A 17,528-nucleotide genomic window follows, 5' to 3' on the forward strand; every position below is an offset into this window, starting at 1 on the left:
TGCATAACCAGATTTTAACAAAGAATTCATTTTGGATACTGATGCAAGCAATTTGGCAGTCGGAGCTGTCTTGACTCAGAAATCTGATGAAGGACTTGAACATGTTGTGGTTTATGCTAGACGTACACTTTCAAAATCAGAACGAAAGTACTGTGTGACACGCAAGGAGTTGCTTGATGTGGTTTGTTTTGTTAAACATTTCAAACCATACCTTTACGGTAGAAAGTTCACAGTACGAACTGATCACGGATCATTAAAGTGGTTACTTAACTTTAAGAACCCAGAAGGACATATAGCTAGATGGATAGAGACATTAGGATCATTTGAGATGCAAATTCAACATCGACCAGGAGTGCAACATAGGAATGCAGACGCACTTAGTCGCATTCCTTGTAAACAATGCGGCTATCATACCGGTTTAGGAAGAGACTGTTTCTGCTGAGACTCAAGACCAACATGACACTGTAAATGCTATCACCCGTTTTGATGGTAGTAATGACAAAGATGATGACAGTGAACAACATGATTTGTCTCTAATAGAAATTCAGAAAAATGATCATGACCTGAAAATAGTGACAAAATGGGTAGAAACAGACGAACGTCCGGATTACAAAGATATTTCTGATAAGGGATTTTTCTTGAGATCACTTTGGAATCAATGGAACAACTTAAAGTTAAGAGACGGACTTATTTACAGACGATTTGAAGACCCTGCAACCACAATTGTATAAAATCAGGCTATCATTCCTTTATCAGAACGCAAAAAGGTTTTACAATTCTCACATGATGATAAATGTTCTGCTCATTTGGGTATCCATAAAACTTTGGCAAAACAAAAATTAGACAATCTTATTATTGGCCTCGGTTAGAAAACGACGTCAGGACTTACATAAACGGATGTGACAAATGTGCAAAGCGAAAAAGTCCACTAAAGTCCAAAAGAGCTCCAATGGCTTTAGTTGAAGTTAATGGGCCAATGGAAAGGATAGCTACAGATATCCTTGGTGAGTTGCCAGAAACAGAGAATGGTAACAAATATATCTTGGTAGTTTCTGACTACTACACAAAGTGGACAGAATCTCTTGCCATGCCAAATATGGAAGCTAAAACTGTGGCTAAGATTATAGTTGAAGAAGTTATTGTAAGATTTGGTGTTCCTCATTGGATACACTCAGATCAAGGCAGGCAATTTGAAAGCTTGTTGTTTCAAGAGATGTGCTGTATTCTAAACATTAAGAAAACACGTACCACTCCATATCATTCAAAATCTGATGGTATGGTGGAAAGGTTTAATAAGACTCTTGCAAAAATGTTAAGTTCATTTGTGGAACAGAACCAGAGAGACTGGGATGAATACATTCCTTTTGTCATGATGGCATATAAGGCATCCGAGCAGGAGACGACTGGACAAACGCAAAATAGTCTCATGTTAAGTAGGGAACTATCAACCCCTTTAGACATCATGTATGAAATGCCACCATCAGTTAAAGATATTCCTGCACATAAGTGGGCTTGGTAGCTTAAGGAAAAGTTAGAAATCTCCCACAGTTTTGTCAGAGGTAAAATAAAAGGGCAAATGCGAAGACAGAAACACTATCAAGACCTCAAATTGTCATACCAAAATTTCAGAAAAGATGACGAGGTGTATGTTTATTTCCCAGTTAAGAAACCTGGGATGTCTTCAAAACTTACTAGTATCTGGAAAGGTCCTTTCAAAATCCTCGAAAAATATGGTGACCTTACATATAAAGTTGACTGTGGATACAGAGGGAAACCACAAGTAATACATGTCGACAGACTTAAGAAAAAGAACAAACAGACATTAAGGACAGAATCGGATAATAACACTTTTGTTCCATTAAACACTGAAAATGATACAGCTGAAAACGACCCTATAGAGACTCCTTATTCACAAGACATTGGTGTTCATGAGTCAACGTTGCCTGTTGAAGAAATTGAGGAAATTAGTGTTGAAGAGCGCCGTACAAGGCGAAAACCAGCTTGGATGGCAGATAACATTGTCAAATAGTTTTTGTACATTTAATTAAATTAAGATGTGTATATAGTATTTCTATGTTTTGTCCGTTTTTAAGTTAGTTTTTGAGGCGTTGGTTATGTGATGATTTGAATCTACGGTTAGATTGTTTACATTGGTTACAGTTCGGTAGAAGCCTTATTTTATGCATTGTATATATACTTTAATAAAACATAGTAAAGAATTGGATGTTTCGCGGGAAAACTTTGGGTCAGGTCAAACATGAAGGGGTGTTCCCAAGGAAACTGTCAATACGAGTAGTGAGACACTTTGGAAGAACATAATAATGGTACGGATACCATTGAGGTATAGCAGGAGAGATTCCTAGCTCAGGGTCGATTATCATACGTTTGAAGACGAAGACCTGAAGTACGTTACGTAGATATTCGAGATCGCTGTCTCTAATATATTATATATTGTGTTAATATTACAAAACTTGTAGGGTACATTATTGTACCAGGAGGACAAGTCGTTTCTAACCTAGGACAAATGTGTAATAGTACAAATGTGTACCAGTTGTATAAATATATATTAAAGTAGAATTGTTTATAGCCAGTTTATTAAAGATTGCAAGGAGCAGTTGTACATATTTTGGTTCATTGATGTTAATTTATAAATAAAGATTGTTTGTTATATATTTTGTAAATAGAACAATTTTGGATCCAGTATCAAACTGGTAACGAACACATTCTAAATAGAAATAGACACGCTTATAACAGAAAACCCTTGCCGTTTTTGGCACAACTTTTTTGATCTTTTGGTCCTCGATGCTGTTCAACTTTGTACTCGTTTCGGCTTTCAAACTTTTGTATCTGGGCGTCACACGTAGGTCTTGTGTGGACAAAATGCACTTCTGGCGTATTAAAATTTTAAACTTGTTGCCTTTTGTTTGCTGTTGTTCGTGTGATTCTTTGTCAATTGTGTTCTCCAATTTATATTTCACATGGCCATAAAAGTGCGAGGTTTGGCATGCCACAAAACCAGGTTCAACCCACCATTTTTTCCTTTAAAAATGCCCTGTACCAAGTCAGGAATATGGCCATTGTTATATTATAGTTCGTTTCTGTGTGTATTACATTATAACGTTGTGTCGTTTGTTTTCTCTTATTTTTAGTGTAAATTCAAATTGCGATAAGACGTGTCACGGTACTTGTCTATCCCAAATTCATGTATTTGGTTTTGATGTTATATATATGTTATATTTGTTATTCTCGTGGGATTTTGTCTATGTGTGTTACATTTTAGTGTTATGTCGTTGTTCTCCTCTTATATTTAATGCGTTTCCCTCGGTTTTAGTTTGTTACCCCGATTTTGTTTTTTGTCCATGGATTTATGAGTTTTGAACAGCGGTATACTACTGTTGCCTTTATTTACCCTGTGTACACGTTACACTCTTAACACTAAATCCATGTTGAATGTGCACTGATTGATAATTAAGTCTTAGATGCATTTTTTTTTGTATGTTAGAATTTGCTATGAAATAGCAGTCAGTTATTGAGAGAACTCTCAGATCTGCACTAAGTGTTTTATTTTTGTTGTTGGGATGTACAAATACCCGGCCACGTTCCCTCTATGTTTTTGTTATAAGGATTTCTATGTGTATGCATCTCATGAGTAAAGCCGTTTTACATCGCGATGATAGTGAGGACATTCCGATGAATTTTTGCAACGGAGATTTCTACTTTCATAACTTGCGTTTTTGACCTCAAACCTATCTACATTATCGTTTGCAAATAACATTTATTTCTTATCGCCTGTTACTTCTTCATTTCTTTAATGATTACTCATGAAAAAAAATATGATATAGATAAATAATATGAAAATATTGTGTCGTTAGAAATATATATATAAGTAAAAAATCGTTGATATTTTTGCACTTGTTTACAAGAATAATGATTATACCTTTAGTTTTCTCTTTTGAATTCCTTTGATATTTGTGATTATGCGGTAAGGGATTTGCACATTGCTGAAGGCCGTACGGTGATCTGAAGCGTTTGATGTCTGTGTCATTGGTAATCATACCATATCTTTTTTTCTAATGTTTATATATACAAGTAGATACTACAGTTATTCAATTTAATAAACTTGAATAGTGAATAGTGCAAAAAAACACAGTTCACTATTCATGAATTTTGAATAGTGAATAGTGAACGTACTTCAGCCCGGTGTTATCAGTACGTAATAACTTAAACCAATTTTAACATTCGACAATATCTTTCTATAAACATAGGGTATCGTCCCAACTCACAATAAACCATATAATTAATAGTAGATGCTTTCACCTTTAATATACGTTTTAAAAATTTCATTTGAACTTGTTCGATATTATCACATTTGTGATTTCCCCAAACTTCACAAATATAATAAAAAAAATACTTGCTAAATACGTGTCAAACAATGACAGCATAGTTTCAAACAGTCATCCTGCAATTTACTATACAGACTAAATAATGCTTTACGACCTTGGTTTGCTAATGATTTTCGAGTATAAAATTATGTAAAATAACCATTATATCTAAATAAAATACCAAGATATACAAATTCATCACACATATCTATTGAATTTCCATTTAAATACCATCACTCATTTGCTTTAACTAGTCCTCTGTTTCTGAATACAACATTTTTGTTTTTAAACTATTAATAGATAAATTGTACTTATTAGAATAGACATTTAAACAATTAATCATCTTTTGTAAATCTTCAATATTTTCACTGAACAATACTGTGTCATCTGCATACATAAGTAAAAACAAGTTCAACATTTTTAACTCATAAGGTTGACATCCTTGACTAATAAGCTCTATTTGCATGTCATTTACGTACAATGAATATAAAAATGGGGATAATGATTCCCCCAGCAGTAAACCAACATTACTATTAAAGAAATTTGAGAAGCTACCATCAAATTTTACACAACATTTAAGTTTTGAATACATAGATTTTAATACATTTAATAGTTTACCAGTTACATCTAATCTAATAAGTCGTAACAGTAACTTCATATATGTGACACTGTCAAACGCCGTTTTATAGTCTACAAAACAACAATAAAATCTTTTACCAGATCTCAAAGATTTTGAAATTAAAGAATTGAGAGCGAAGATGGCGTCAGTAGTACCATAACCGGGTCGGAATCCAAACTGGGCATATGTTAGTACATCATGGTTTCTACTCCATTTAGTAAGTCGAGCGTTGATGAGAGTTGAAAACAGCTTTCCAATATGGGACACAAGAGATATTCCACGAAAGTTTCCAGGCTGATCAACGTCACCTTTTTTTAATACAGGGATAATTATACTTTTTACCCACAATTCAGGAAAGTCACCATTTGTAAGAATACAGTTAAATATTTTACACATCACAGGTTTAATGAAATTTTTACTCATAATAATGTACTCGTTCATCGTATTATCGTATCCTGTACATATGTCTCGTTTTAAGTTTTTAATACCATCATCAAGTTCTTTTTCCGTAAATGGAGAATTAAGCTCATCGAACACAGTACCTGTATTTTCGCCTGGTAAATCTTGCGGGTGTATATCTGAGTTTGATGTTAATTTCTTTAAATGTTCTTCAAACTGCTCTAAAGTTATATTAGGATGTATAACCTTTTTACGTTTCTTAAATTTCCTATAGAATTGTTTCGGATTGGTCCTTTTTAACGAAGCCATCATGTTACCTTTCTTATATTGTCTTTTCAGTTAATTTTCAAGCCACTTATATTTCTGTTATGCTTAATTAAGACTGAGTCTATTTTCATTGGACCGGTTCCTAGTGCCTGTTGGTAAGCATTATATAAGTTTTTACATTCATCTGTAAACCAGGGTTTATCCGTTGTAGTTTTAAATTGTTTATAATCATTAGTACATATATCACAGTATTTTTATGTCTAATTTCTGACTTTGTAAACTGTTCAAAAATATCAGACAAAAGTTTATTTAATTCATCCACGCAGATATTGGTGTCACTATTTTCATCTATATTGGTCAACATAATTATCCTCAAACTGCTCGGCGTTAGACAACAAACTCTCTCTGACGTCATCTTCGCACTCGTTTCTCAATTTAAAAGTATTCTAAACATTACATCCCAGCTCCTTTGTTCTAACAGGGGTGATCTGAGCCGGATCGCCCTTTATGCATGCTTTCCTTTGTTCAGCAAAATTTTGGTGGGAATGTCAAATCTTCTATAGAACTTCTGATTAATTATACGGAAAAGATTATCTATCAAAATTTACGTAGAAAAATTCCAGTGTATATGCTGGGATTCGAACTCAAGACCTTTAGCAAGCAAGCCACGACACTTACCACTACACCAGGACGACTGGATACGAACTAACAGTAATTTAACATACTTAAAGGAAGCAAGATCTTTTTATAAGCGGGGCGAGTTGGCAGACCTTTATTCAGTAGGGTTTAAACCTTTTTCGTTAATAAGTGAGTTGTCATACTGATTGTTCAATATGATTTTACACTTTTTCAAAAGTTGGGCGAGTCGGTAAACAAGAGTGGGGCGATTTTTTTTATAAAGTGGCGATATAGTATAGGCCGATTGGCAAGTGGGGCGAGTTGACATTGTTTGATATCTACTCATCGTGTTCGGGGGTCATAAAGGGTATACATCATATAGTAATATATAAAGTATATTATAATGGTTGTGTGGCGTTCTAAACTAGATTGAATGAATTGTAAATGGTTTTTCGTCTAATCTAAAACAGCTGGGATGTAAAATAGTTATCCCACTCGGACTTGGTGTGTCAGTGTTAGATCATCCTCTGGCCTCCGGCCTCCGGCCATCGGGGTGATCTTGCACTGACACACCGCGTCCTTGTGGGATAACTATTAATGATTACTACATGAGCATTGATTTTTGATAAAATTTATAGTATTTTCCCTTAGGTAAAATTGAACTGACAATGGAGCGTGACATGAAAAACTGGTAAACTATATGACTTCTACTGTGTTATGTATTTAAGCGAAATATTTGTAAAAGCGTATAAATCCTTCCATTTATTTGTTTAAGTAGGGTGTGCATTCTAACAACAACTTTTCACTGTATTAGCTTAATATAAAAAAGAAGATGTGGTATAATTGCCAAAGAGAAAACTCTCCACAAGAGACCCCAAATGACAAAGAAATTAATAATAATAGGTCACCTTACGGCCTTCAACAATGAGCAAATCCCGGCATACCGCATAGTAAACCATAAAAGGCCCCGAAATGACAATGTAAAACAATTCAAACGAGAAAACTAACGGCCTTATTTTTGTAAAATAAAATGAACGAAAAATAAATATGTAACACATATTCAAACGACAACCACTGAATTACAGGCTCCTAAAGTTTGGTGAGCATTATTTACTCTCTTTCATGGTTTTAAATGTGTCCCTGCTGATAGATTAATTAAATATTCTTTTTCATAATCAAAACAATTTCTTTTTATAATATAGAGAGTGATTTTGCATATAATGTATTTACAACGATGACTGCTGACTTGTCATTTCATCAGAGATATTTTATTATATATGTGCCGACTTGATGCAACTATCTTGAGTAAGCAGTGGAAATTATGTATGCAACGTATATTCCATAGTTTAAACAAAAATAAAACAATAAGCAATATGATATTCGTTTCTGAAAAATAAAAATAAAGTTTAGTACATTTTAAAAATATTTATTATATACCCTTCATGGTGCTGAAATTTCGACAGGGAAACATGAATCAAATACAACCGTCACATTTAACCTTAGTTATCATGTTCAAGTAGTTTGCAGAGTAAGCAGGTAAGTACTCGTAATTTGACAGAACTAAAAAATAATATTTTCAAGTTAGATATAGGAAGATGTGGTATGAGTGCCAATGAGACAACTCTCCATCCAAATAACAATTTATAAAAGTAAACCATTATATAGGTCAATGTAAGGCCTTCAACACGGAACCTTGGCTCACACAAAAAGGCCCCATACTCTGACGGTTAATTGGTTTATTTGTAATTGGTAACGAATATCAGTGCATGGGAGGGTACCATTCACCGGGAATTAAAAAAAAATCAAATTCAGAATGTTTTCAAAAGATGAAGATGAATTTACAATATGTTAATGAGGGCTCATTATATAGTGACGGAAAGAGAAGGTATAAACAAATATTCATATATCTCAGTTGATATATATAAATTCCTCTACTGCCTTAAGTGTGTTACGATTTTCTCTACTCAAAACAGTTAAATCTTGATATCTTAAGCGAGAGGCTATTCGATCTTTTTCAAAAATTAAATATTAATTTAACGAGATTAGAGAAATAACGTAACACATATCATAGTGGTGGAATCTGGTTCTATAATGCCTATAAAATCCAAAGCTTATACTTCTTTTTCAAAGACTTGCAGAAAGTTGTGTTATATCTATGTGACGTCATCATGTCCGGTTACCTCTTTCCTTGACGTCACATTAAGAAATTGAGAAAAAGACAAGGTTGAACTTATTAGTAAATTTTGTCCAAACATTTGTCGAGAACAAAGTTTTCTCTGGAGATAAGAAATATTTTGTCATACCGATAGAGAAACGTACAAATTAATGAAAATTATCCATTGACAACATTTGTAGAATTTCATGACCCGAAACAAGTGTACAAACTATTTATGCTGCAGTATACTGTGGATTAATTATTATTCGTTGGATACCAAATTTTGTGGATTTCGTGGGTACAGGTGAACAACAAATTCAAATGTTCAAAGGATTATAAATTTCCTATAGGCTTATTGTCAGCATTTATGATGTCCGTCCTATAGATCAGTACTTTACTTGTCACTCTACGACACCTTTAGATCCACCGGTATGTCCTCGCCGAATTCATGCAACCCTTATCTACAATCCTAAATCATCTCCTAAAATAACAAGTTATGGTACAGGTAAAGTCATAATTATTTTCCCTCACAATTATATCGAATCAATTGATATAACTTATTTACTTCCAAAAATAAAATGGGTTTTTGAATTGTGATATAAAAGACACCTTAGATTGCGTTGTACAGGAATTCACATTTATCAGTTTATCTGTTTAAAATTGAACAGCAGCAAACATATAATGTATCTTAGCAGCACTACTATTTACAATGTTATCAACTATTCGTGAAGACATATACTCATAAATCAAACAGAAAGATAATACTGTGGACTGAAGTGGGGTATTCTATGTTTAAAAACACTTTAGATAAAAACTGTGTCATCTTGTAATCAATTAGAAAGGTTGACAGCTTTGTTTAATAACAAACCTATTCAAAGGGAGTTAACTAGGTTCTGGATCACTTGGACAGCAGCTTCAAAACACATAGTACGACTGCATCGTGAATAATGTATTTAAGCCACAATTCAATACTGTTTATTTTGTCATGTTTAACTATTGCAATGTATGTTGACGGATTTCTACTCAACCCGGGTCAGACATCAAGCCCCGGCATAACGAGTCAATACATTTCAATGGATATGTATTTAGCGGAAAAGAAAGAATTAAGAAATCAGATCTTTCAGTTTCAGCGCGAAAATGAACAAACTTTGCAACTTCTGACAACTCAGTTACAACAAAAGCTTACCGTAATGGACGACAAACTAAAACAATCTAACAAACCAAACGATACGATAGAGCTTGCATATTTGGAGCACAAAAATCAGGATTTGGAAATGAACTTGACAATACTACAGGAAAAGCATCGATTGCTACAAATCAGTTATGTCCGACAAAAAGATCAATTGGATTTATTGAAAAACACATCAGCACAAGTCATAAAAGAACTGTCCGAACTAAAGCAGTTGAAAAGTGTTAACCAAACGTTGGACTTGAGTGTCGTGAAAAGTAGAATTCAATCACTTGAACAAAAAACTGACTTGCTTACCAACAACCAGAACGCTAGAAGCCAGGACTTTCTTGCTCTGTACAATGTGACCCGTGTAACGGACAGCAATGTGAATCAAATTGGAAAGCAATTCGCTATTCAGTTACGTTCTGAAATTGGACAAAATGCAACGATTGCTAACATGGCTAACAATATTAAGGATCTGATTGATCGATTTCATAATTTTGCCAAACTCTCAAACAACAGCCAGACAGGTAATTCGTATTCTTAAGTAGAACAAATGTTGCAATCATATTCTTTTAAGGGCTTTTTGTCGTTGTCTATTTTTACCAATAATGAAGTTCACATCTAACTCTGGCAATTGTAAGTTAGTCTACATAAATTTTGTAACGAGTATGTTATGTCCATCTAAAATTCATTATACACGTAAACATATGGTATCATTTGATTAGTGTATGGTTTTTGCCCTCAAAACAATACTAGTGTGTGACACAAAAAGATTGTCACAAATGAAAAAAGAAAAATATTTGCATAAATTTAGTAACATTTTTTCAATGAGTTTAGCAGAAACAGGTCATTAGGTTGTTACTTTGCTTTACGCCCAGTGCAAAATATGCCAAAAGGGATAAATTATTTCAAATGAATTTGAATGGTTTTTGTGTGTTCACAGCTTATTTGCCAAAAATCAGAAATGCGCTGTCACAATTTTATTGTAAGGACTACATAATCTTTTAACATTATAAATACAATTTCGCCGAATTGATAAAACTGTATTTCATAAGACACATCCAATCATCCTACTTCATTTGTGTGAATTCGCAATGATTTATTACAAAACATTTTGTGAAATATATTTAAATGAATTTTGTAGCATTTATTTATGGTTATGTATAATATTATTGCTATCTACTGGTTATATAGCTCTTCAATAATTTCATCCCACGTAATGTCCCCTTAAATTAAACTCCAAGAGTTCCATTTAATTCGTAGTGCATATCAAATCAACATACTTTTTATCAATTTATTTCCAAGTTACTGTTTATCATAATCATAAATATATATAATACATTGCAATTCCTAAATTTCTGTTTTAATTTCCTTGTTGGTCGTTTTTTTTGTTTGTTTAACAGTTGATATATAAGGGTAGAAGAATATGATTGTTAGGTCGATGTTCATTCTTTGGAGATAATGAATCTATGTTAAGTCACACAAAGACAGACAAAAGTTCTTTACCCTTAATTTACCTGTATCAGGTGATTAAAGGTTATGAAACTATATAATTGTTAAGTAGAAATTTATATACGTAATGTAACCATTCAAATATACATGTGTTTAGAAATATGATAGGATTTTAAAACTCCAACATGGTAGTAAATAGTTATCCCACAAGGACGCGGTGTGTCAGTGTAAGATCATCCCGATGGCCGGAGGCCAGAGGGTTATCTAACACTGACACACCAAGTCCGAGTGGGATAACTATTTTACATCCCAGCTGTTTAAGATTAGACGAAAAACCATTTACAATTCATTCAATCTAGTTTAGAACGCCCCACTCTTGTTTACCGACTCGCCCAACTTTTGAAAAGTGTAAAATCGAACTGAACACTCAGTCTGACAACTCACTTATTAACGAAAAAGGTTTAAACCCTACTGAATAAAGGTCTGCCAACTCGCCCCGCTTATAAAAAGATCTTGCTTCCTTTAAGTATGTTAAATTACTAATAGTTCGTATCCAGTACGTCCAGGTGTAGTTGTATGTGTCGTGGCTCGATATGCTAAAGGTCTTGAGTTCGAATCCCAGCATATACACTGGATTTTTTCTACGTGAATTTTGATAGATAGTCTTTTCCGTATAATTAATTATAAGTTTTAAAGTGGATTTGACATTCCCACCAAAATGTTACAGAACAAAGGAAAGCATGCGTAAAAAAGAAACTCAAGGACTCGGTAATACATGCATGCTTTAAATAATCTTTTTTCAATCCATAGTATTACCTTGGTCCAATGATTTGAAGTATCTTGTTGTTCTTTGTGATTTACAATATTTTGGTTTTGTACACCACAGGTAAGAAATTGTTGATGACATGTAAGTTGTTATTTTTTATTACTAGATAGGTGCAATAATTGATAAAGATAGCATTGCAGCTTAGCTGTTTTGTAATTGTTAACTACAGATATTTACATTGGGAAAAGATTACTAAAATTTTAGTCATAAAACAGATACGCTAATCTCGTTCAAATATACGTCCGTTCATATTAATATTTACTCCTGTGAAAAATTAGATGTTTTAATTGACAATCCAACACGTTCTATTCTAGACGGTAAACAATAGCATAACAGAAGGACGATTTATCATTTTATTTAATATTATATAAAATTAACTAAAACCTTTTTTTTCAAAAATCACAAACACTTTTGGGAAGATTTCTTTTTCAATTATTTTACACTCGTCATTTAAGGGCTTCTTATAACTTTATGTTCGATGGGAGCCAAGGTTCCGTCTTAAAAGCTGTCCTTTGTCCCATTACTGTTTACCTTTTACACATTGTAACATGGATGGAGAGTTGTCTCATTAACACTCATATCACATCTTCTAATTTCTATATAAACATAAAGATCGTACTTAATTGTTCAAACTTTGTTTGAGATGTGGTAGACACAGGTTGATAGGCGCTGTTTCAAAAAGAAGAAACACTTTTCAGAATTAATAGAATATAGATAACGAAACTAAATCAGCAGAAAAAAAAACATTCATGTCCGTTTATTTTTAAGATACAAGCAATAAAACATTTGATGGAACAACATTCTTTCTAGATTTTTTATAATTTTTTTTCTCATAAAAAACAACTATAAAAGAACCAAAAAATGATTTTATAAGAATGGCCGTTTGAACTATTCATTATAAAATCATTTATTAAAAAGGATCAGCGGACATTTTTTAATGGCACTTCTCGAATAAAACCTCAGGAATCCGAATATCTGAAAAAGGGTTAAAACAATGAACAGCGAATATTCTTAAAGATTTATAATGAATAACATATTAATGCTTTTTCAGGAACATATGTAACTATTTAATTTAAACAAATTAACTATTTTTTCAGTTGCACTGTCATCATGTGTTGAGAGAAGTGAAACGTTTGCATCGGTTGTGAAGTTTTCCAAAATATATCTGAAAATAGGAATTAGTGATACTCAAAGTTTTCAATCTAGTGGGAAGTTTACGTGTACAGAACCGGGACTGTATTATATTTCTGCGTATATCAGAGTCAGCAGTAAGTATGCAGGTTTTGAAATGAGAAAAAATAACAACGTTATATCACAATCTGCAACCAATGATATATCAGGTAGTTATTCGACAACTCCAATTTTTGCGCTTACAGAGCTCAATGTTCAGTATACAGTTTATATTACAGTCTCTGGATTTCAAATAGAAGGACAATACAGCTGTATGACAATTGTTAAGATAAAATGAAGGAGTTTTAAATCATTTTGTCCTGTATTCTAAGTTACTGAGTCAATTATACTATCAGATAACTTTATTAAGGTCTTTCCTTTTTCTATAATGGAAGACCTAAATGTATTTCTTCTTCTGATTAAAATTATTTAGGTCTTTCCTTTTTCTTTAAGGAAAGACCTTACTACATTTCTTCTGATTATTTAGGTTTTTCCTATTTCTATAAGGAAAGACCTTACTGTATTTCTTCTGATTATCAGGTCTTTCCACTTTTCGTTGGAAAGACCTATTGAATTTGTTCTGATTATTAGGTCTTTCCATTTTTCTGTGGAAAGACATTTTGTATTTCTTCTGATTATTAGGTCTTTCCACTTTTCTGTTGAAAGACCTATTGTATTTCTTCTTCTGATTATTATTATTATTATTAGGTCTTTCCACTTTTCTGTGGAAAAACCTATTGCATTTGTTCTGATTATTATTAGGTCTTTCCACTTTTAATTTTACAACTTTCATATTAAAATACATTGTTTTTGGTGGAAAGACTTTCAATTGTTCTCTGGACAATTGGTTTTTAATTATTATTAAGTCTTTCCACTTTTCTGTGGAAAGACTTATTGTTTTTCTTCTGATTATTAAGTCTTTCCACTTTTCTGAGGAAATACTTATTGTTTTCTTCTGATTATTATTATACAATAGGTCTTTCCACAGAAAAGTGGAAAGACCTATTGTATTTCTTCTGATTATTTTATTTTTCCGCCACATTCTGAAATTTTTGTTTCGCAATATGTCGCTTAGATATTTTTTAAATTGTATCGTATAGTTTATATGCTTTTAAATTTCACCCAGCTAAGATGATCAATTTTCTTTGTAAAAGTTATCTCCCCGAACACTGTTTTCCTTGTGTCCACTACTCCTTCGCAACCGTAAAAGATTACGACAAATTTATTTTATAAAATTGCTCGTTATATCCTTCGCATGATTTGTCCTATTTTGACTGAAGCGATATAAACACTCCATATGAGAGTTATTTCCCCTTATGCATTTGATATTAGTAATATGCATTTCTATCTTGTAAACCATGAGTGATAGAGACCTGGGATCTTTTGATTTGAGGTCCTTGGTCCAAAAAAATGAAAATTAGGTTAAGGTCAAGGTCATTTTCTAATTTTAGAATTTTGCTTATTTTCACTTATTTCCACAAGAGTGCACACACTGAAATGTCTCGCCTTCTTTACTAATCATTGATATTAGTCCTTCCGTACACCAAATATACTAGCCATATTGCTTATAGTATCTGAGATATTGACTTGACCACCAAAACTTAACCTTGTTCACTGATCCATGAAATGAGGTCGAGGTCAAGTGAAAACTGTCTGACGGGCATGATGACCTTGCAAGGTACGCACATACCAAATATAGTTATCCTATTACTTATAATAATTCAACATAACAAAAATTCTGAACTTTTTTTTTCAAGTGGTCACTGAACCATGAAAATGAGGTCAAGGACATTGGACATGTGACTGACGGAAACTTTGTAACATGAGGCATCTATATACAAAGTATGAAGCATCCAGGTCTTTCACCTACTAAAATATAAACCTTTTAAGAAGTAATCTAACGCCGCCGCCGTAGCCGCCGCCGCCGGATCACTATCCCTATGTCGAGCTTTCTGCAACAAAAGTTGCAGGCTCGACCAAAAACCGTATAAGAAATCAACAAATTATGTTTACTAAATTGTAGTTGCAACATGTCGTAACACATAATTTTGATCGCATGGGTACGTTGAACGTAAAAGGGAGTTTTCTCCCCTTTTGTATTTAAAAATACACGTATGGTAATATAACTCATTAACCAAATATAATTAAGACCTATGGTCTTTTGATTTGAGGTCCTTGGTTTATGACCTTGAAATTGGTCTCAAGGTCATAGCTTAATTTGATGTTCTAGATTTTGACCTTTGCTTTTACCTCATATATATACATGATAAAGCCATGAGATTTTTGGCAAAAGGTATCAAACCATTTAACCTTGAAAAAAACAACCGGAAGTGACCCTGTGTAAACCGGAAGTAGCTATTTTTGTACTTTATTAATACAAAAGTATATAGAACCAGATATTTTTGGAATCAGTGTCAAGTAAATATTCAAATATTATCGGAAGTAACATTTTTCAAACGGGAAGTAACAAAATATCTCCCTTATTTAAAAAATATTGTATAGAAACCATATATTTTTGGAATCAGCGTACAATAAGCTATCATTTGACGATTGAAATGACATTTTAAACTTAGTTTTACAACTTTCATATCAAAATACATAGTTTTTGGGGGAAAGACCTTTATTATTATTTTTTTCTTTTTTTTCTGCCAACTTCTGAAATTTTTGTTTCGCAATATGTTGCTTAGATATTTTTCAGATTGTATCGTATAGTTTATGCGCTTTCAAATTTCACCCTGTTAAGCCCAACCATTTTCTATTAGAATTATCTCGCTATTCACTCTTTATCTAATGTGTGCATCTCCTTCGTAACAAAAAATGATATCAACAAAATTTCTTTTACAAATTGTTCATTACATCCTCATAAATGTTTGACTAATTTGGATCGAAGCGATTCAATGAACTTTTATAAGAGTTATCTACCTTTACGAAATAAAGTTGTCAGTTTGTGTAATAAACATATTAACGGTTAACCGTATAACCCTTGAATGTTATATTTGAAATCCCTAGGTCCTAACTAAGAAAATGAGGTCAAAGGTCAAGGTCAAATTCTAAATTTTGACTTTTTCATGTTTTTGCATTTTCTCCAGCACTTTAAAAGATATGTATAAAAGAACAACTGCAAAATGATTGCCAGATGGTAATAAAGATATGTTACATTTGGTCTGATACCAACTAATGACATTTTATAGGAGTTAATGCCCCTGAAATGTCTGATTATAAAGTAATTTGAATACAACTTCAACTTGGTTCATTATACAGCCATATGACCTTTAACAAAAAGTAAGGTGACATATGACCTTGAAAAATGACAACCGGAAGTGACCTTGAGAAAACTGGAAGTATAATTTTTGCACTTTTTTCATGTAAAAATACTCGGACTCCATATTTTTGTAATATAGATACATAAACTTATCACTCAAGACAAGAGAAATTTTCGATAAACCGGAAGTTGCAAATTATGTCCCGTTGCACACATAAAAGTACAAATGTATATAGAAACTATGTATTTTTGGAAACAGAGTGAAATAAGCTATCATTTGAGACAGGAAGTAACATTTTTCAATAGGGGGGTCAATATACCGCAGGGGCGTCAAAATACCATGGCAAAATAAAATTTTCAAAATATCTTTTCTAGCAAGTTTAATACATACAAACTACTTATTTGTGTATTCTTTTAAACTACATAAAAGAGTTAGAATTGCCAGAATTTTGGAAATTAAAGGTCTAGAGTAGGGGATTCAATATACCATATGCATGGAAGGGTGTCAAAATACCATGGCAAAATAAAATTTTCTAAATATCTTTGCCAGCAAGTTTAATAAATACAAACTACTTATTGGTGTATTCTAACTACATAAAAGAGTAAGAATTGCCAGAAGTTTGGAAATTAAAGGTCTGGAGTAGGAGGTTCAATATACCATGGTAGGGGGTCAAAATACCATGGCAAAGTAAAATTTTCAAAAAATTCAAGCTATTCTAACTCCTTTACATTGTAATAATACTCTATTAAGTAGTTTGTATGTATTAAACATGATGGAAAAGATATTTTGAAAATTTTACTTTGCCATGATATTTTGACCCCCTACCATGGTATATTGAACCCCTACTATATACCTCTGATGTCAAAAATTCAAGCTATTCTAAGTCCTTAACATAGTAAAAATACTCCAATAAGTAGTTTGTATGTATTAAACATGATGGAAAAGATGTTTTGAAAATTTTATTTTGACATGGTATTTTGACCGCCATGGTAAATGGACCCCAGGGTCAAAATACCGCTATGGTAAATTGAAGCCCCCATGGAATTTTGACCCCCTACCATGGTATATTACACCATCTACTCTAGACCTTAAATTTCCAAAATTCTGGCAATTCTAACTCTTTTATGTAGTAAGAATACACCAATAAGTACTTGCATCTATTACACATGCTGGAAAAGATATTTTGAAAATTTTACTTTGCCA

The 17,528-nt window shown here is 32.7% G+C and overlaps 1 protein-coding gene across 1 annotated transcript; it reads left to right on the forward strand.

Annotated features, from left to right (window-relative positions):
• Positions 1-9,198: 9,198 nt before the first annotated feature.
• LOC139491354 (uncharacterized) lies at positions 9,199-13,160 on the forward strand (the record flags this gene model as incomplete). The annotated part of the gene is given in 2 exon segments (XM_071278987.1): positions 9,199-10,141; positions 12,990-13,160. Coding segments are annotated over 2 exon segments (925 nt in total), but the record flags the coding sequence as incomplete, so codon positions are not given.
• Between the last annotated feature and the right edge of the window lie 4,368 nt (positions 13,161-17,528).

This window comes from Mytilus edulis, chromosome 10 (assembly GCF_963676685.1).
Source record: "Mytilus edulis chromosome 10, xbMytEdul2.2, whole genome shotgun sequence".
Classification (NCBI taxonomy): Eukaryota; Metazoa; Mollusca; class Bivalvia; order Mytilida; family Mytilidae; genus Mytilus; species Mytilus edulis.